This window comes from Balaenoptera ricei, chromosome 3, assembly GCF_028023285.1.
Source record: "Balaenoptera ricei isolate mBalRic1 chromosome 3, mBalRic1.hap2, whole genome shotgun sequence".
NCBI lineage: Eukaryota > Metazoa > Chordata > Mammalia > Artiodactyla > Balaenopteridae > Balaenoptera > Balaenoptera ricei.
The window spans coordinates 172045027-172065953 of record NC_082641.1 but is presented as its reverse complement, the minus strand read 5'-3'; the positions used below and the strand labels follow the sequence as shown (position 1 = coordinate 172065953).

The window sequence follows — 20927 nt, the reverse complement described above, 5'->3', positions numbered from 1 at the left end:
GAGTAGCCCCCACTTGCCGCACTAGAGAAAGCCCGTGCGCAGCAACGAAGACCCAACGCAGCCCCCCCCCCAAAAAAAGGGGCTTCCCTGGTGGCACAGTGGTTGAGAATCTGCCTGCTAATGCAGGGTACGCAGGTTCGAGCCCTGGTCTGGGAAGATCCCACATGTCACAGAGCAACTAGGCCCGTGAGCCACAACTACGGAGCCTGCATGTTTGGAGCCTGTGCTCCACAACAAGAGAGGCCGCGATAGTGAGAGGCCTGCGCACCGCGATGAAGAGTGGCCCCCACTTGCCACAACTAGAGAAAGCCCTCGCACAGAAATGAAGACCCAACACAGCCAAAAATAAATAAATAAATAAAAATAGTAAAAAAAAAAAAAAAAATGCCGAGTTTGAGAAATTGCTGTACACAGATTCACAGTTCTGGTACAAATCTAGCATTACCTTGGGGCTTATTTTTTTTTTTAATAAATTAATTTTATTTATTTATTTTTGGCTGTGTTGGGTCTTCGTTGCTGTGCACGGGCTTTCTCTAGTTGCAGCGAGCAGGGGCTCCTCTTCGTTGCAGTGTGCGGGCTTCTCATTGCGATGGCTTCTCTCATTGAGGAGCATGGGCTCTAGGCGCACGGGCTTCAGTAACTGTGGCACGGGGGCTCAGTAGTTGTGGCTGGCGGGCTCTAGAGCGCAGGCTCAGCAGCTGTGGCCCACGGGCTTAAGCTGCTCCGTGGCACATGGGATCTTCCCGGACCAGAGCTCGAACCCGTGTCACCTGCACTGGCAGGCAGATTCTTAACCACTGCGCCACCAGGGAAGTACAAACTCAGCATTTTTGACATTTTTGTCTAGAGAATTCATTTTGGTGAGGAGCTGCCTTGCGCATTGTGAGATGTTTAGTAGCACTTCCTGCCTCTACCCACTAAATGTCATTAGCACCCCACCAATCATGACTTGAAAATGTCTCCAGATGTTGCCAAGTATCCCCTGGGGTGCAGAATCTTCCCCAGTTGAGAATTACTGGTATAGAGAGACATGGACTGTAGGAGACCCCGGCCCCACATGGACACTCACCATTGACATAGAGCTTATTACGGTCCAGGGTGTAGGTGCCCAGCTGGGTGACTCCATGAGTCAGCTGACTCAGCTCCTGGTACAACTTTTCTCTGTCCAGCCCGGGATGCTTGGGGTCAGGATGGTAGGTGCAGATGGTATCCACTCCAGTTGCTGCCCCATCCTTTTCAGTCCTAGGGTGGCAGGGACAGAGGAATAGGGACATTCAGAGGTGTGGGAGAGTTATATAATTTGTTCATCTTGAGACCAGCTGGGACCATTTACTGCCGTGCTTGCACCTGGACAAATGTCTCCTCAAGCAACAAAATACAAAGAAAGTATAAGGGACTAAAAATAACTGCGTGCATGCACAGTTGGGGCAAATTACGGACAACAAGATACAAAGAGACCAAAATACCCAACTGCCACTTCTGAAGAGCCAGGAGCAAAAACAGGGGGTTGGGAGCAAAAGCATGGTACTGCGCATGCCCCCTGCACACAACACCACCAAAGGGGTGGGCAAAACACCTAAGCCACCCCTCCAGCCCCATCCCTGGACACACCCCTCCCCTCACCCCATATAAGCCACCCTCGTGCATCTGCTTATCCAACTCGCCCCCCATCTTGGGGAGTGAGCAAGCAAGGGGACCTATTGCTTGTTCTTGCTACCCCCTGCCACAGCAGGGGCCCCAATAAAGCCTTGCCTGAATTTCTTGTCTGGCCTCTCATCAATTTCTGTTGATTAAGGAGGCTAAGAACCCTTGTCGGTAAAAATCTCCCTCCTTTAGACTGATCCCCACCCCCGCCCCACCCCCGCTTTGGTTTATGACATTTCTCTTTACTGGGTCTTGTCTGGTTTCTCAGCCATGGTCTTTTCTGGGTCCTCTTCGTCTAGGTACCTTCCTACTCCATAAAGTGATTGATCTTCACGTCTTCACCCTCAGCCAACTTCTCTTCTTTTTCCCCTCATTCTTCTTGGATTATTCGGTTCATACTCACTTTTTTCAGCTACCAGCTTTATTATCATGAAATCCAGTTTCTCTCTCTCTAGCCAAGACCTCCCTCTTGAGCTCTGTGCCACGTAACCAACAGCCTCAAGGATGTCTTCCAGACCCATTAGATTCCAATGGGAAGATAATTAAGTTTATTATCTTCCCCCATAAAAATGCAGAACCTGCTCCTTCTCCCACGTTTCTATATCAGTGCCAGAGCCAGAGATGTAGGAGGCTTTCTGGACATTCCCCATCCTTTGTCCCCCCCCATCCAAGCAATATCAGGTCCAGTCTGACATCTCACTGGTCTCCCCACCTGCTGTTCCCTCATCACAGCAAATTTTTCCACCCCCATACCTACCAGTGTTCTACTTAAAATAAACTACACCATTTCAGACTCTGCTTACGATGGTTGCATGGTTTCCTACAGTTTTGAGTAAGTATAACTAATATTTATGGAACACCTACTAGTTGATAATATTTATGGAACACCTACTGGGTGATCTATTTTTACATTTGCTATCTCTTTTTATCTTTTCAGCAACTCTATGAGCTAGATGCTGATATGATTCCCACTTTATAATTGAGAAAACAAAGTCATGCAGATATTAAAGAACTTCCCAAGCATCACACAGCTAGTGACAGAAACAGGGTGTGATGTCATGTATTTGGACACTGAGACCATTAATGCTTGACCTTGGGAATTCCCTGGTGGTCCAGTGGTTAGGACGCCGCACTTCCACTGTAGGGGGCACGGGTTCAACCCCTGGTCGGGGAACTAAGATCTCACAAATCCTGCAAGCTGCGCTTTTGCTGTGCAAAATACTGTGAAAATTCCTTAGTATGACCTTTGGCCCCAGCTCCAATCTGAACTTTTGATGATATTTACTAGTACAAACTCATCCCACAATTCATCCACCATTCATGCAACTACACTTAATTTATCTATCCACTCAGCAACCTCTTTCTCTAGCTCTTTCTTTTCCCCTTCCTTCCTTCCTTTCTTCCTTCCTCTCTCTCTCTTCTTCCCTCCCTCCCCGCTTCCCTTCCTCCCTTCTTCCCTCCTCCCTCATTCATTCAGTTTGCCTCACACTCTACTCTCACAGACCTTTTCTCATGTACCATGATATTTCTCACATCTATCCCATTACTTAAGGTATGCCAGCCCTTGAAATATCCATGCCAATGTTTCTTCTGGCAAATGCACACTCGACTGTCAACACTTGGCTCAGGCATCACCTTCTCCAGCCAGCCTCCACTCAGCCCCCTAGATGGAGCTAAGAGTCTATTCTCTGGGCTCCTATGGCCACTGTGAAGTGCTTTATCATTGTACTAACCACATTCATATTATAGTTTTAAGTCCATATGGCTGTTGTCCTCTCTACACTGGGGGCACCTTGAGGGAAGGGCCCATGACTGATTCTCTCAGTGCCCTTAGCACCTGTCACAGGGCGTGTCCTGAGGTACCTCACTTCATGTTTGTTTAATGAGTCAGTGTTGCCCTTTCTGACTGCTGAGTGTGAATGCTCCATGCATCTGCTTATCCAAATAATTTAAGACCTCTGACAGCCACCTCTTTCAGGAAGCCCTCTCTGATACACTCAGCCAGGGTGTATGTCTTCTCCGCTGAATTCCTGGAAGGCCCCAGTCATTTATGATTCTCACCTTGTAGTTGTCACGTTCAGGTCTTCACCTCCAGGTGAGCTTGCCTGTGACAGTGCAGCCCTCAGGTTGTGAGGAGGGGCGGAGTCTTACCTGAGCAGAGTCAGTCTGCAGCCAGAGTACAGTGGGCCGATACTGGTGTTCTTGAACAGAGGACCAAGCTGGGGAGAAGGGGGAGACACATGAGCAAGAGGGGCTGAGGGACTGGGTGGGGTGAGGACAAGGCAGGCCAGCGAAGGCATTGAAGGCCTCTTACCAGGCGATTCAGAGGCTTCTCAGTGAAGTTGAACTTTGCGTAGCCTCTGTGCCCCATGTCTGGGGTATAGAACAGGTTGGTGATGGTGAAATTAAGGGTGAATGGCACCAGGGCTGGGCCCATGCTTGCAACTGGAGGGAGAAAGAGAGAGAGGAGACCCATCAGTCTTAGGCCTGAGCTGTTTAAGGGCGAAGGGACTAGTGCCATCTCTCTGCCCATAGTGTCTAGTAGGTGAAGACTGAGATATCCCATTGGGATACCCCCCTCCTCACCTCCTCAGCCAGCCAGGGGAGGAGAAGGGACCTTTGTCCTAGAAGTGCAACATCAACTTGAAAGGAAACCTCAACCCTCTTATCCTGGAGTGTCCAAAGGCTGACATGTCATGGACATTTTTGTAGGAACAGGAGGGACCAAGACCTTTGTGCTCAGGCCTTAAGCCACAAATACTTGAGCAGTCAAGAAAATCAAAATAACAGTAATTTTTAAAGATGTGCATCTTATATATTTTATTAACCCTAACTTATGGTTACCAGGGGGGAAAGGGGGGAGGGATAAATTGGGAGATTGGGATTGACATATACACACTACTATATATAAAATAGCTAACTATTAAGAACCTACTGTATAGCACAGGGAACTCCACTCAATACTCTGTAATGGCCTATATGGGAAAAGAATCTAAAAAAGAGTAGCTATATGTATACGTATAACTGATTCACTTTGCTGTACACCTGAAACTGACACAACACTGGAGATCAACTATACCCCAAGAAAAATTTTTTTAAAATGTGCATCTCATGTATTTTATTAACAAGCTTACATTTATTAAAAATATTCTTAAATTTTTTATACAATTTTATTTATTTTTATTTATTTTATTTTTTTGGCTGTGCTGCACGGCATGTGGGATCTTATTCCCTGACCAGGGATCGAACCCGTGCCCCCTGCATTGGGAGCTCGGAGTCTTAACCACTGGACCATCAGGGAAGTCCCTTTTATACAATTTTAAAGGTTACTTTCCATTTACAGTTATTACAAAATATTGGCTATTTTCCCCATGTTGTACAATACATCCTTGAGCCTACCTTACACCCAGTAGCTTATGCCTCCCACTTCCCAACCCCTGTGTTGCCCCTCCCCCCATCCCCACCGGTAACCACTACTTTGTTCTTTACATCTGCGAGTCTGCTTCTTTTTCGTTATATTCACTAGTTTGTTGTATTTTTTTAGATTCCACATATAAGTGAGATCATACAGTATTTGTCTTTCTCTGTCTGACTTATTTCACTTAACATCATACCCTCCAAGTCCATCTGTGTAGCTGCAAATGGCAAAATTTTGTCCTTTTTTATGACTGAGTAGTATTCCATTGTACACACACACACACACACACACACACACACACACACACACACATCTTTTTTTATCCATTCATCTGTTGATGGACGCTTAGGTTGCTTCCATATCTTGGCAATTGTAAATAATGCTGCTATGAACGCTGGGGTGCAGTTATATTTTCAAATTAGTTTTTGTTTTTTTCAAGAGTGGAATTGCTGGGTCATATAGTAGTTCTATTTCTAGTTTTTTGAGAAACCTCCATACTGTTTTCTGCAATGACTATACCAATTTACATTCCTACCAACAGTGTACAAGGGTTCCCTTTTATCCACATCCTTGCACACAGAATAGCAGTAATTTCCAGGAAGAAAATGTTCATATCAATAGGAATAGAATAGAGATTAGCTATGGGGAAAAGCTATTTTCTAGGAGACGATCTGAGCAAGAACATGCTGTGATGAGATTTGGAAGACAAGGAGGAACCAAGCACAGCTGAGTTCCAAAAACAGTAAGTACATGAGGATGGAAGGATGTCTGGGCCCTGCAGGAACAGAAGTGAGGCTGGATTAGGGAGCAAGGTAGACAGTGGGACAGGCTGGGGCTGCGTGGGCATCAGGGTCCAGACCATGCAAGAATCCATCAGCCACTAGATGGGATTTGAAATTTCATGAGACCCAGAGATTAGATTCCTACCTGTAGAGCTGGGGGTGGAGGTCAGAGTTGTTGGAGGTCCTGGAGAGAATGTAGAGGTCACCGGAGCTGAAAGAATAAAATTGTTGGATCCTATCATGAAGCAACGAGAGGCTAGAGTTATTAATGGAAACTTGCATCTCTACCTTGGCTTAACCTGAGACTTTTGCTGGTCTGAGGCTATTGTGGGGCTAAGGATCTGGGGGATGGGGCATACTTTCCTCCCAGGGAGCAGGCTGAGGGAGGAAGGGTCCCAGGGTCATGGGAATATCTGAGCCCTCATTACTCACTGCTGGTGGTGGGGATCCAGTACTGATGGTTATAACCTGCAGAGAGAGGCAGAAAGAGTAAGATGATGAGAGAAGGTTAAGAAAGGAGTGAAGGGGGACTTCCCTGGCAGTCCAGTGGTTAAGACTTCACCTTCCAATGCAGGGGGTGCGGGTTCAATCCCTGTTCGGGGAGCTAAGATCCCACATGCCTCGCGGCCAAAAAAACCAAAACATAAAACAGAAGCAATACTGTAACAAATTCAGTAAAGACTTAAAAAAAAAAAAAAAGAAAGAAAGGAGTGAAGTGTAGAACTGGAAACACAAGCTCACAGACCTTCCTGAGTGCTTTCTTTGAGATTCATCAATAAATAATGATGGTTATTCTTTATGAGTTAACTGCCTCATACTCTGATGCTCCTGATAATTTCATCCTCATAACCATTAACCTCAAAGAAAATAATGATCAAATCACCCTCAATATTGTGGAGATTTACTAGGTGCCTGGAATAATATCAACCTCATCAAATGAATAATAAGGACAGCAATTTTATGTGTGTTTCCAGCCTTATTTGTGTTCTCTTCATCCATGACATATAATTTTGTCCTTGCTTGTTGAGTTTCTCCTAATACCCAGCTCTCCAAAGACAAAGTTTGACCTCTGACAGCATAGTTCTTGGACTTCTGTAATGTTGGACTGAGAATAGTGAGGGAGATGGAGAGAGAGAGAGAGACTTGGGGGTCAGCCAGAGAGTATAAAGTTGGAGAATAAGAGAAAATGGAGGAAAGCGGATTTGAATAAGTATGGTTCTGGATAATGGATTGGATCCTCTTTGATGCTCTGTAAGAAATGCAAGTAAAACTTAGACTTATTTTATATTTAATAGTCTCATTGGGTTTATTGAAATGAAACTTCTCAGAGACTTGACCAAGTGGAGCCTGTGGTTTACTTGGGTTATTCAGGTTTCATCTCATTTGACTCACACTTAGGTGACTTTTTTTTTTTTTTTTATAAGGAATTGGCTTATGTAATTATGGAGGCTGAAAAGTCCCAAGATCTGCCCTCTGTAAGCTGGCGACCCATTAGAGTCAATGGTGTAGTTCCAGTCCAAGTTCGTAGATGACTTTTAAAAAAATTCCATTCTAGCAATAAGAGAGGCCGCGATAGTGAGAGGCCCACGCACCGCGATGAAGAGTGGCCCCTGCTCGCCGCAACTAGAGAAAGCCCTCGCACAGAAACGAAGACCCAACACAGCCAAAAATAAAAAATAAATAAATAAATAAATAAATAAAAAATACTTAAAAAAAAAAAATTCCATTCTAAAAATGGACAAAAGTCTGGAGAGGTCATGACTTGCCCAGGGCCACATAGTAAGCAAAAGGCAGGACCAGGGCTTAATTAAAGCAAGACCTATAGTTCACCAAAACCCATAGTGGTTAACTACTGCTTTCAGGTAATTCCCAAGGACTGCTGAAATACAAAATAGATTTTAATCCAGGTAGAAATAAATTGTCCAAGGTGATATAGTGACATAATTACTTAGTTTAAATTGTTGTATTAGGGGCCCCTTAATATTCTTTTCCATCCTGAGATTTGAGGCTTGTTATAGCCAGGTTAGTCTGAGCTGTAGCCTCGTAATTAGGTGGGCTTAGATTTTCGAGTCAATTTAGGTTTGAGTCTCGATTCTACCACATGTATTAGCTGTCTGATCTTGGGAAAATGGATTTCTGTCCCTGAACTTTGTTTGATCCTCTGTAAAATATACATAATACCCCATAGAGTGCTGGGCAGGATTACTAAGACATAATACATATAATGCTTTAGAACATAGGAATCCCTCAATAAATATTAGCCTTTAGTACAGGTGGTATTGCGGGTGCTGTTGCTAAGAGCATTGTGGCAAAGGAATTTGTTGCCAAAAGCATTACTAACAGCTTTGTTGTGTGTTTCTTAGGTGGGGTGTAGTTCCAGCTGGCCCTTGGAGAGTGAGTAAAGGGACCACAAGCTGCCATAAGGAAGAGAAAGAAGTGCAGTCACTGCATTGGGAACCCATTGCCTCTTGGGGAAGAGTTAACCCCAATGGCCACCATGGGCTTGCTTTACCCTTTTTCTTCTTTGATGTCTGCACATTCCATTTGGGCTTCTGTGAAAGGTCATTGAAATGAAGTAAACTTAGGAGGAAACCTTTATTTCCAGACCTGGAAAGTTCCTTTTTAGGTGTTCTGAGGGGAGACAACTGAGCCTCCATGGAAATTCTAGGTCGGTCCAGAACTATGAAGGTGGGTACAGAGAAATTACACTGCAAGGAGACCCCAGCTACAGCAGAACTGCTCACCATTGACGTAGAGACTGTTCCTGTCCAGGGTGTAGGGGCCCAACCGAGTGATACCATGGGTCTGTTGGCTTAGTTCCCAATACAGCCGTTCTCTGTCCAGCCTGAAGCCTGTGGGATCTGGGCGGTAGGTGCAGACCGCATCCATTCTGGTGCTTGTTCCATCCTTGTCAGCCCTGGGGAAGGAGGGACATGGGAGTAGGAACATAAAAGACACCTGAGGGTTAGATACTCTTGACAACACCTTCCTTCAATTGCACTTCTTGGTTTTTATTTTTTAAAATTGAAAAAAATTTTTTTATTGGAGTATAGTTGATTTACAATGTTGTGTTAGTTTCAGGTGTACAGCAAAACGAATCAGTTATACGTATGCATGTATCCACTCATTTTTAGATTCTTTTCCCATGTAGGCCATTATGGAGTATTGAGCAGAGTTCCCTGTGCTATACAGTAGGTCCCTATTAGTTGTCTATTTTATACATAATAGTGTGTATATGCCAGTCCTAATCTCCCAATTTATCTCTCCCCCTCTCTTACTCCCTGGTTTGAGAGGTGTTTGTTTTCTACATTTGTAACTCTATTTCTGTTTTGTAGATAAGTTCATTTGAACCTTTTTTTTTTTAGATCGGCACTCTTCCCTAGGTTTTTTTTTTTTTTTTTTTTTCCTTCCCTAGGTTTTATCTGCTTTCTTTTTTTTTTTTTTTTTAAATTTTATTTATTATTTTATTTTTGGCTGTGTTGGGTCCTCGTTTCTGTGCGAGGGCTTTCCCCAGTTGCGGCAAGTGGGGGCCACTCCTCATCGCGGTGCGCGGGCCTCTCACTATCACGGCCTCTCCCGCTGCGGAGCACAGACTCCAGACGCGCAGGCTCAGTAGCTGTGGCTCACGGGCCCAGTCGCTCCGCGGCATGTGGGATCCTCCCAGACCAGGGCTCGAACCCGTGTGCCCTGCATTGGCAAGCAGATTCTCAACCACTGCGCCACCAGGGAAGCCCTATCTGCTTTCTTGAACACGTCTTTTTCTGTCTCATGTGGGGATCCAGATCCCCCCACCTCCTTAAGTGCAGTACTCTCTAGGGCTACTCCTTAGCTCAGTTTCTTCTTTTTCTCCCTGTTCTTTTTACTAATTGCTTCAAGCTCATTGTTTCACTACCAGCCCCTAGTACCTTCCCTGTCCACTCATGAAGGTAAATACAGATAGTGTCCACTCCAGCAACAGTTGAGTCCTGCTTGGGCCCTGGGGTTGGGGATGTAAAGCTCCCAGGGAGGAAACTCCTGAGAATCCTGGGGCCAGGTAGCACGTGGAAGGGAAAAGCAAGAGGATCAGAGACCTTGGAGAATGTGAGTGAATCACCCCCATGGCTGGCTGTGACGTTGTGTGACAACTATTGTGGAGCCTGAAAGGGGGGACTTTATTTCAAGTTGGAAAGTCCAAAGGCTGAGGTCAACTCTTTGGGAACACATGTTGGGTAGGCAACCCAGTTTGGAGAGAAAGAGAGAAAATGAGTTAAGAAGTAATAAAGGGAAAGATGGTTCAAAAATATCTTTGTCCTGAATTTAAGCTGACCCTACAGTGATTCACCCAGCTTTGCAGGTAGGAAGAAAGATCCCATCCCTCCCCTGTCTGGGAATTCTACTTGCTATTATCCATGCTATTCAAAGCATTCCCATGATATGTCTATACAGCATAGTGCAGTGGTTCTCAAAGTGTGGCCCAAAGACCCCTGGAGTTCCCAAAACTCACAGGGCATCCACCAAGTGAAAAATATTTCTTAGTAATACTAAGACATTATTTTCACTCTCGCTCTTTCAGGAGTATACAGTGAGATTTTTTCCGGAGGCCACAGGTGAAATATTGTAAAAATAAGGAATGCAGAAGCAGATCTCAAATGGAGATCTCCTTCTGTGTCTTCTACTAAGCCAGACATTTAAAAAATTTGGAAAAATATAAACAATAACCCTCTTCTCATTACACTTTTGGGGGGGGTGGTAGGAGAAATATGGCTTTTATTCATAAAAATGTTATTTATGCTAACCTGTAATGGTATTATCATTTTTAGTGAATTAATGAATAAATCTTTATAAAATTTATCCATTTTTTGGTAAGCACATAAAGTTCTTTAATATGGTTTTAGATTCTAGATTGCAACCAACTTTTAATAATTACCATTTACTGAGTTTGATGCAGTTTGGCATAGTATCAAGTAAGTATATATACAATTTTCAGAAAAGACAAAATCTTTGCTTACAACTTACTGGGTTTTCTCTCTCACTCTCTTTTGGTTGAAGTAAATGAAGATTTCTCCATTTTAATTTCTAATACAGTAAATATGGACAATATAACCCTTAAGTCCAAAGGCTCTTTGGAGTTCAGGGTACTTTTTTTTTTTTTTTTTTGGCTGCGTTGGGTCTTTGTTGCTGTGCGCGGGCTTTCTCTAGTTGCAGTGAGCAGGGGCTACTCTTTGTTGCGATGTGCAGGCTTCTCATTGCAGTGGCTTCTTTTGTTGCAGAGCACGGGCTCTAGGCGTGCGGGCTTCAGTAGTTGTGGCACGTGGGCTCAGTAGTTGTGGCCTGCTGGCTCTAGAGCGCAGGCTCAGTAGTTGTGGCGCACGGGCTTAGTTGCTCCGTGGCATGTGGGATCTTCCTGGACCAGGACTCGAACCTGTGTCCCCTGCATTGGCAGGCGGATTCTTAACCACTGTGCCACCGGGGAAGTCCCTGGGTACTTTTTAAGAATGTAAAACGCTATTGAGCCCAGCAAGCTTGAGCACTGCTGGTATTGTGGTTAAAAGGAGCGACTCAAGAACCAGAACACCTGGGCTCAAACTCTGACTCCTCTAAAGCAAGTGACTTGACTACTCTGAGCCTTAGTGTTCCGTCTGCAAGGTAGGATAATAATCATGTTCTTGTGAGGATGAAATGAATGAAAACATGCAAACCACTTGGATTATTGTGTGGTATGTAGTATGGGCAATATTATTATTATTATTATTATTATTATTATTTATTCTCCCATCTTATGGAGAGATGGGGGCAGAGAACCCACCTCTTCAGCAGGATGACTTGAATTGGCTGCATGAAGGACCTCATGGAAAGGCCATAGCGTCATGAAGTGTAAGAAATGGGTACTGAGCACACTGACCTCAGAGGACAGAGAGGAGAAGAGAGGCCATTTCTGCAGAGTTCAGGTCCATTTGAGAGTTTTAAAATTGCAATATATCCTACTGGTAATCTATATTTGTTTTGTGTCCCCCTTTGGTTCAGTACCTCTTTTCAGGGAATAAACTGCAGAGCTGTAGTGTCTAGAGTTTGTCCCCCAGCAGGATAGAGATGAGCTGGGGGCAGGGAGAGTGTCAGGGATTCTGGCAACACAGTTGGCAAAGATGTTACACCAGCTGGCACTACGAGATCCCATTAATAGAATGCTCACAATGGGTCAGGCATTGTATTGAACAATTAACAACCCCAAGAGTAAGGTACTGTTATTATCACCATTTTATAGATAATGTGATTGAAGAACAGAGAGGTTTTGTGACTTGCCCAAGATCACACAGCTAGCAGGTGGGAGAGGAGGGCTTTAAACCCAGGCACTTTTGATCCTCTATGATACACAAGTAGCTGTGGTTGACCAGGGTGTGGGGGACCAAGAAAGGAGAGAATTGGCGTTTCTGGAGGTGATCTGGAGGAAGTCTCACCTGAGCAAGGTCAGTCTACAGCTGGTATACAGGGAACCAACGCTGCTCTTTTTGAACAGAGGACTGAGCTGGAAAGAATGAGAGGGGGATTAGCAGCAGGGACCAAGATAGCAGGGTGTGGTAGGGTTGGGGCAAGGTGGGCATTGGTGGGGGTCTCTTACCAGGTGCTGCAGGTCTCTCTCAGTGGCACTGAATAACTCAGAGTCCGAGTTTCCCATGTCTTCCGTGTAGTGCAGGTTGGTGATGGTGAAGTTGACAGTAAAAGGCATCAATAAAGGAATTGCAGCTGCAGTGGTGGGGAGAGTAAAATGAGGCCAGTCCTGAGTCAAGCCTGGGCTGGGGGCAGGAGGTAAGACTCTGAGGACATACCTTAACTCCATTGCCCAGTTGTGGGTCTGGCCTAGGCTGTCCTACCTGAGACACCTCATGTAGCAATCCCTGTCCAGGGCCCTCTCACATAAGGTGACCAACCATCCCAGTTTGCTGGGACTATGTGGATTTCTGGGATGCAGAGTTGGTCACCCTACTCCCACTTCCCCTTGGCTCTTACCATTTCACCACACACCAGCACTTGCATCTCTTTGTCTTAGGGGACTTAGGCCCAGGGGGCATCTGTCTAGCAATGACTGATGGGAGTTGGTGGATAAATACCCCAGCTCCCTCACCACCAAGATGGGATAACTCCAAAGTGCATGCTCTGTGCATTCTCTCAGGGTCCCTCTCCAGCCTCCAGAACTGTGAGATGATAGATTTCTGTTGTTTAAGCCACCCAGTATGTTGTACTTTGTTAAGGCAGCCCTAACAAACTAATACACCAAATGACCTAACAATTTCTATTCTAGGTGTATACCCAAAAGGAATGGAAACAGGGACTCAGACAGGTGTACACCCATGTTCATAGCAGCATTATTCACCATAGCCAAAAGGTGGAGACAGCCTGAGTGTCCATCAAGAGATGAATGGACAGATAAAATGAGCTACATCCATACAATGGAATATTATTCCTCCTAAACAAGAGTGAAGTTCTGATATTCACTACAACATGGATGAAACTTGAAGACATTATGCTAAGCAAAATAACCCAGACACAAAAGGAAAAATACTTTGGATGATTCTACTTATATGAAGTATCTATAATAGTCAAATTCATAGAGACAGTAAGTAGATTAGAGGTCACCAGGGGCTAGAGGGAGTGGGGAAGGGGGAATTCTTGCTTAATGGGTTCACAGACCCTGTTCAGGGTGATTGAAAACAGTAGAGATAGTTGCACAATACTGTCAGTGTAATTAATGCTGCTGAATTGTACATTTTAAATGGTTACAATGGCAAATATTATTTCATATATATATATATATATATATATAAAAATTATATTTGACCACAATAAAGAAGTTATTCTTACTTGTTCCTGAAGTCACACTCACAGAGGCCAAGGTAGAGATTCCAGGTGTGGTCACAGGGGCAAAAGGACTTCCAGACAGTGTATTGAAGGTGATTGTGGTCTCAGCCACAGTGGGACCTGAACCTGTGGCAGCTAAATGAGTGGTCTCAACAGTGGTGGTTTTCAGGATAGCGGTTGTACTTAATCCTTCCCCATGACTGGTTTTAGATGGTGTTGGGGTCTCTGATGCTATCAAGGTCACGGTGTCCCCTGTCACAGTCTTGGGAAATTCTGGGTGTCCAACTGAGGTTGTGGGTGGTGAGGTTTCTGTGCTCCAGGAAGGTACAGTATAAAGCCCAACAGTTGTTGCAGAGGTCCTGGAAGGCCCAAGAACGCCAGGGGAAACAGTCAGAGCTGGGGTACTTGTACTGGCCTCTGTTGCAGGCCTGGTGGCCAATAAGCCTGTGGTCTCTGGTAAACCACGGGAAAGAGCTGAAGTTGAGATAGTTGCGCTGATGTCTGTCCCAGGATGGGTGGAGAGTGAGGCTGTTTCTGCAGGAACATCAAATGAAGCCGTTGGAGTTAGATTAACTCTGGCTGTCTTGGTCACAGTTGTGGTGAAGAGAGAGGATGTTTCTGGTGGACTGAGAGAAACAGTCTGATTTGGAAGAGCTGTACTAGTCTCCAATCCAGGTGGGATGGATGGTGCGGCTGTGATCTCTGGTAAATGAGGGAAAATAGTTGAAGCAGGAAAACTTGTGCTTGTCTCTGCACTGGAATGGGTGACCAATAAGACTGTGGTTGCCGGTTCACCAGGAGAAAGAGTCAGAGGTACAATAGCCATAGTGTTGTCTGTCTCAGAGCTAGTGACCTGTGAAGTTATGATATCTGGCACACCAGCTGAGACAGTAGGAGTTGGAACAACTGAACTGACTTCTGCCCCAAGACTGGTGACCACTGAGAATGTGGTGTCTGATTCACTATGGGAAACATTGGGGGTTGTCCTGGGAATAGTCAGGCTGGTCTCTTCAGGATGGGTGACCAGTGAGACTGTTGTATCTGGCTTCCCAGGGGAAACAGTCTTAGCTGGAATAGCTGAACTTGTTTCTGTCCCAGAGTGGGTGACCCCTGAGGCTGTTGGCTCTGGTTTGTTCACAGAATCAGTCAGAGTCAGAAAAGTTGTACTGATTTCTGCTTCAGAACTAGTGACCAGTGAGTTCATCATATCTGGTACACCAGGGGAGATAGTTGTAGTTGGAATGGCTGAACTGGCTTCTGCCCGAGGGGTGGTAGCCATTGAGGGTGTGACGTCTGATTTACTCTGAGAAAAATTTGGAGTTGTTCTAGAAACAGGTGTACTGGTCTCCATGGAATGGGTGACCCATGAGGCTGTTGTCTTTGGTTTGTGTGGGGAATCAGTTGGAATTGGAAAAGTTGTACTGGTCTCTGCCCCAAAATTTGTGACCAGTGAGGTCACCAGCTGTGATGCAGTAGAGGAGAGAGTTGGAGTTGGAATTGCTGAACTGGTCTGCACCCCAGGATGAGTGACCAATGAGGCTTTGGTCACTGGCTCAACAGGAGAAACTGTCAGAGTTGGAACTGCCGTACTAGCATCTGTCTCAGAGCTAGTGACCTGTGAGATTACTATATCTCGTACAACAGTGGAGAGAGTTGGAGTTGGATCAGCTGAACTGACTTCTGCCCCAAGACTGGTGGCCACTGAGAATGTGGTGTCTGATTCACTATGGAAAACATTGGGGGTTGTCCTGGGAACAGTCGGGCTGGTCTCTACAGGATGGGTGACCAGTGAAACTGTTGTATTTGGCTTCCCAGGGTAAGCAGTCATAGTTGGAATAGCTGAAATTGTTTCTGTATGGGTGACCCATGAGGCTGTTGTCTCTGGTTTGTGCATGGAATCAGTCAGAGTTGGAAAAGTTGTACTGGTCTCTGCCCCAGAACTGGTAACCAGTGAGGTCACCATCCCTGGCATACCAGGTGAGACAGTTGTAGCTGGGACAGCTGAACTGACTTTTGCCCCAGGACCTGTGGCCATTGAGAATGTGGTGTCTGATTCACGATGGGAAACATTGGGGGTTGTCCTGGGAATGGTTTGGCTAGTCTCTTCAGGATGGGTGACCAGTGAGACTGTTGTATCTGGCTTCCCATGGGAAACAGCCATAGTTTGAATAGCTGAACTTGTTTCTGTTCCAGAGTGGGTGACGTGAGAGGCTGTTGTCTCTGGTTTATGTGGGGAATCAGTTGGAATTGGAAAAGTTGTACTGGTCTCTGCCCCAGAACTTGTGACCAGTGAGGTTACCAGCCCTGGCACAGTAGAGGAGACAGTTGGAGTTGGAGCAGCTGGACTGGTCTGCACCCCAGGTTGAGTGACCAGTGAGGCTGTGGTCACTGGCTCAACAGGAGGAAGTTTCAGACTTGGAATAGCCATACTATCATCTATCTCAAAACTAGTGGCCTGTGAGGTCACCATATCTGGTACACCAGAGAAGATAGGTGTAGTTGGAACAGCTGAACTGGCTTCTGTCCCAAGGCTGGTGGCCATTGAGGGTGTACTATGGGAAACATTGGGGGTTGTTCTGGGAAGACTTGGGCTGGATTCTGCAGGTTGGGTGACCAAGGAGACTGTTGACTCTGATTCATGCAGGGACTCAGTCAGAGTTGAAAAGATTGTATTGGTGTCTGTCCCAGAACTAATGACCAGTGAGGTCACCATCACTGGTATGCTAGGTGAGACAGTCATCATAGGAGTGGCTGAAATGGCTTCTGCCCCAGGAATGGTGGCTGCTGAAGATGTGGTGTCTAATTCACTAGGGGAAAAATTCAGAGTTGTTTTGGAAACAGGTGTGCTGGTCTCTGTGGAATGGAGCCATGAGGCTGTTGCATCTGGCTGACCAGGGGAAACAGTCAGAGTTTGATCAACTGAGCTGGTCTCTGTCCCAGAACTAGTAACCAGTGAGGTCACCATCCCCAGTACATCAGGGGAGACAGTCAGAGTTGGAACAGCTGAACTGACTTCTTCCCCAGAACTTGTAGCTGTTGGGGGTGTCCTGTCTGATTCACTATGAGAAACATTCAGGATTGCCCTGGAAACAGTTGGGCCAGTCTCTGCAGGATGGGTGACCCATGAGGTTGTGGTCTCTGGCTCACCAAAGGAAACAGTCAGAGTTGGAACAGCTGCACTGGTCTCTGCCCCAGAACTAGGGACCAGTGAGGGTGTAGTCTCTGGTCCTCTACTGAAAATAGATGGGGTTGTCATGGGAACTACTGTGCTGGTCTTGTCTCCAGGTCTGATGACAAATGAGGCTGTCATCTTTGGAATATCTGGGGTTGTGATTATCATTCCTGTTGTGCTTATGCTGGCTGTTTTATCTGATGTCCTAAGGAGAGACAGCATACCTGAAGTGGGAGTAGAGACTCTGGTAGTCAAAGTCACTGTGGAAGTGGTCTTCAGAACCATGGCAGTGGTCTCTGCCCTCTCTGTCCCTCCTGTTGATAGTCCTGTGAATTGTAGGAGGGACACATGATTACTACTTACTGGGTTGGCAATTGCTTATTTTTTCTCCACATCAGGAAAGGGAGAGAAATGTCTGCCTGGGGTGTGCCAGTGATGCTTCTGGAATGGGAAAAGGAATTGTGATTGGCATTCCCTCACCTTACCTGACTCATCTTGGGCTGCAACTCCTCCATGAATTCTTTTTTTGTCTGTTTGTTTAAAAGTATTTATTTAGAACAGGAACAGAATTTTAAAACATCAGTTTATAGGACTTCCCTGGTGGTCCTGTGGTTAAGACTCCACACTTCCAATGCAAGGGGCACCGGTTCGATCCCTGGTTGGGGAGCTAAGATCCCACATGCCATGCGGCGGCCAAGAAAATATATTAAAAAATCAGTTTATGAGTTTATTATAAATATTAAGAGCATGAAAATAAAAAGAACAGTGAAAAAACTGAAAATGGAAACCGACATAAGGTTTATCATTTTTTTCTCAGGTAGAAATCAGAATAATAACAACAGAAACAAAACTTAAAAACATAATGGAGTAAAACTTTCCTTAAAAAAGATCCATGCATGGGACTACCCTGGTGCTCCAGTGATAAAGAATCCACCTTCCAATGCAGGGGATGTGGGTTCGATCCCTGGTCAGGGAACTAAGATCCCACATGCCGTGGGGCAACTAAGCCCGCGTGCTGCAACTACTGAGCTCTCGGGCCTCAACAAGAGAGGCTGCGTGCCACAAACTACAAAGCCCATGTGCTCTGGACCCCACGCACCACAACTACAGAGCCCACACTCCCTGGAGCCTGCGCACCACAACTAGAGAAAAAATCTGCTGCCACAACTGGAGAGAAGCCCATGTGCTGCAAAGAAAGACCCTGCATGCCTCAGGGAAGATCCTGCATGCCACAACTAAGACCCAACGCAGGCAAAAATAAATAAAATAAATAAATAAATCTTAAAAAAAATAAGATCCATGCACATAAAATGAAAGAGCTCTCTGAAATCCGAATAAATCTAATTGCTCTTTTTATTAACTATAGACATAGGTGGCAGCTATAATGCCCAAGTTCAAGAGAGTATAAATGCCTCAGGACCATATTGGAATAATCTCTAATCTAAAATGAGTGAAAGTTGGAGAAGGAAGAGGGAAAAAGTATGATCCAGAAAATTAGACCACTGCTCATTTTTTAACCAGAGCTGTGATGATAATTATTTGTTTAGCTTTAAAAAAAAATATCTATCTATTCTGAACACACCCTCACAGAGATCCTGAGTCTGTCAATCAGACTATCATCTGGGCAAGTGTTCTGTCACCACAGGCAATTTCTTCATACGCATCCCTGGTTGGGAACTTACAGTTGAGAACATGATACTGAAATGGAGCAGGACCCTATTGTCTATGCCCCCCATGTCCTCAGCCTGCCTTTTGTCTGTGGAAACACTTTAGCCAAAGAATAAGTTTAATCAGAGAAGTGAGAAAATGCAGAAGCAAAGAAAAGCAGTCAAACAAGACTAAATGATAGTTTAGTCATTAAGCAAAGTCAAGGACTTTTAGATCCTTCTCAAGGGCTATAGATAATATTCTGAGCCGTATCCTGTGAGCTGTCTTGTAGAGACTGAAACCCCTACCAGGTGGAAGAAGTTAACAACATGATGACCAGACCGTAGCCATGACATAAGCTGCCACAATTCCAAGAATTTGCCTCAAAGAAATGGAAACAAACCGACCCTAGAACTGAAGATTAACTGTACTTAAAACAATCAAGATGACGCTGGTCAGACCACCGATGACCAATTTCGAGATGACTGTGAGAGCTGACTGTGCTGTTTCTGCATGTAGCCCCCTGCTCCATCTATAAAAGCTCTTGCCCACTGGTTGTGGGGGTGGGAGTTGGCCTTTGGACAGGAGTCCGCCCTCTCCCCTCCCCGCAGTGGCTGACATCCAAAATAAAGCAAACTTTCCTTTCCATCAACCTTGACTCTTTATTGGCTTTTGAGCGGTAAGCAGCTGGGCCCCACTTACGGTTACAAATAATAATATCATAACTGGAGACCTCTCATTTGTTAACTATCCTATATTAATTATCATTTTAAACCTTTAAAATTATGATTACATAGTAATCACTTTTATTTTATGGATGAAAGAGCTGATGCTCAGGGAGGTTAAAATATTTAGATAGTACCTCCAAAGACTTGACTTTATTTAATGCACCCAATACCTATTTTGATGTAGATATTTCTCCCCACACTTTACAGATAGGAGATTAAGCAATATATCTAAGATCATCGAGTAAGTAGCTACTGGAACCAGTACGCAGAGATTTTTGATATTTAATTACATCTAGAGTGTCAAGACCAGGATTTAAACTGTAGTTCATGTAAGTCTAAGAACTTTACCTTTTTCGATAAACTATTCAGGAAGTGAGAAGGAGATCCTGGGAAGTTTGGCCAAGCACGAATAACCCACAAGACTGTGGTTAACGTTGCCATTCACTAAGGAATGAGATTACAAATGGATTAAAAAAAATTTTTTTTGGCTGTGTTGGGTCTTTGTTGCTGCGCTCGGGCTTTCTCTAGTTGCGGCGAGCGGGGGCTATTCTTCATTGCAGTATGTGGGCTTCTCATTGCGGTGGCATCTCGTTGCAGAGCATGGGCCCTAGGGTGCGCAGCCTCCAGTAGTTGCGGCGTGTGGGCTCAGTAGTTGTGGTGCGCGAGCTTAGTTGCCCCGCGGCATGTGGGATCTTCCTGAACCAGGGCTTGAACCCGTGTCCCCTGCATTAGCAGGCAGATTCTTAACCACTGCGCCACCAGGGAAGTCCCATACAAATGGATTTTTAAAAATGGATTTCAGGTTTTGTTTTTTGTTTTTTGTATTTATAAAAAAAAGTCCTCAAAGTGCTAGTCACTTTCTATAAATTTCTGTGATATATTTATTATCTCCTCAATGAATATCAGTCAGAGGAATAGATGTGGGAACTCCTCCATGAATTCTTGACCACCACCTGTTCCCAGATGTTCTCTGTACTCTCCCTCTGAGCCTTTGTTCAAGCTGTTTTCTCTACCTGCCATGCCCATCTCTCATCGGTTTTCTTATGTTCTGCCCTTCTTCAAACCCTAGCTCAAATCTACCTTTACAAATCCATGTTGGAATCCATCTCTCCCTTCTCAATATTTCCTCATCATACTGTCTGAACCTGCACTGTACCACCCCTCCCAGTCTGCCTGGTAATATCTACTAATGTCTGACTGCTTGGCATATTGTAGGTGCTCAACAAATATTTGTTGAATGAATGAATGAACAAATACATGGATGAATATGTACATTGGCAGGTCTCCTCTGACTTGAGAGAGATCATGTATCTTTGTGCTTAAGAGCTTGGGCTCTTAAGCCACATTAGTGTTCTGGCTCCTCCACTAAACAGATGTGTGGCTCTTTAAGTTGTCAGATCTTGCTAGACCTCCATTTTCTTATCTATAAAGTAGGAATAAGGACAGTGGTTATCTCAGAGTCTTGATAAAAATGCACCAAGCACAATGCCTCCTGGTTTGTAATAAGATGTTACCACTACTACCACTACTATTTATCTACTATTACCACTGTTATTACTGCTCTTGCTACTACCTACTACTACTACTCTTACTACTATCACTGCCTCTACCTACCATTTCTGCTGTTATTACTACTGTTACTACTACCACTGCCACTACCTAACATTACTGCTGTTACTACTACTATTACCACCTATTACTAC

At 44.9% G+C, this 20927-nt stretch overlaps 1 protein-coding gene across 1 annotated transcript in view; it reads right to left on the bottom strand.

Moving 5' to 3' along the window:
• The window catches only part of LOC132363475 (mucin-16-like), a 73150-nt gene that overhangs the window by 19149 nt on the left and 33074 nt on the right, over positions 1 to 20927 (bottom strand). Inside the window, exons 4-13 of the mRNA XM_059919162.1 lie at positions 17074 to 17175; positions 13681 to 14379; positions 12440 to 12564; positions 12279 to 12346; positions 8589 to 8761; positions 6277 to 6312; positions 5990 to 6055; positions 3959 to 4089; positions 3796 to 3863; positions 1070 to 1242 (exon numbers count right to left, since the gene is read on the bottom strand). Coding sequence (XP_059775145.1) covers positions 1070 to 1242; positions 3796 to 3863; positions 3959 to 4089; positions 5990 to 6055; positions 6277 to 6312; positions 8589 to 8761; positions 12279 to 12346; positions 12440 to 12564; positions 13681 to 14379; positions 17074 to 17175 — 1641 coding nt within the window. The remainder of the gene's footprint in view (positions 1 to 1069; positions 1243 to 3795; positions 3864 to 3958; positions 4090 to 5989; positions 6056 to 6276; positions 6313 to 8588; positions 8762 to 12278; positions 12347 to 12439; positions 12565 to 13680; positions 14380 to 17073; positions 17176 to 20927) is intronic.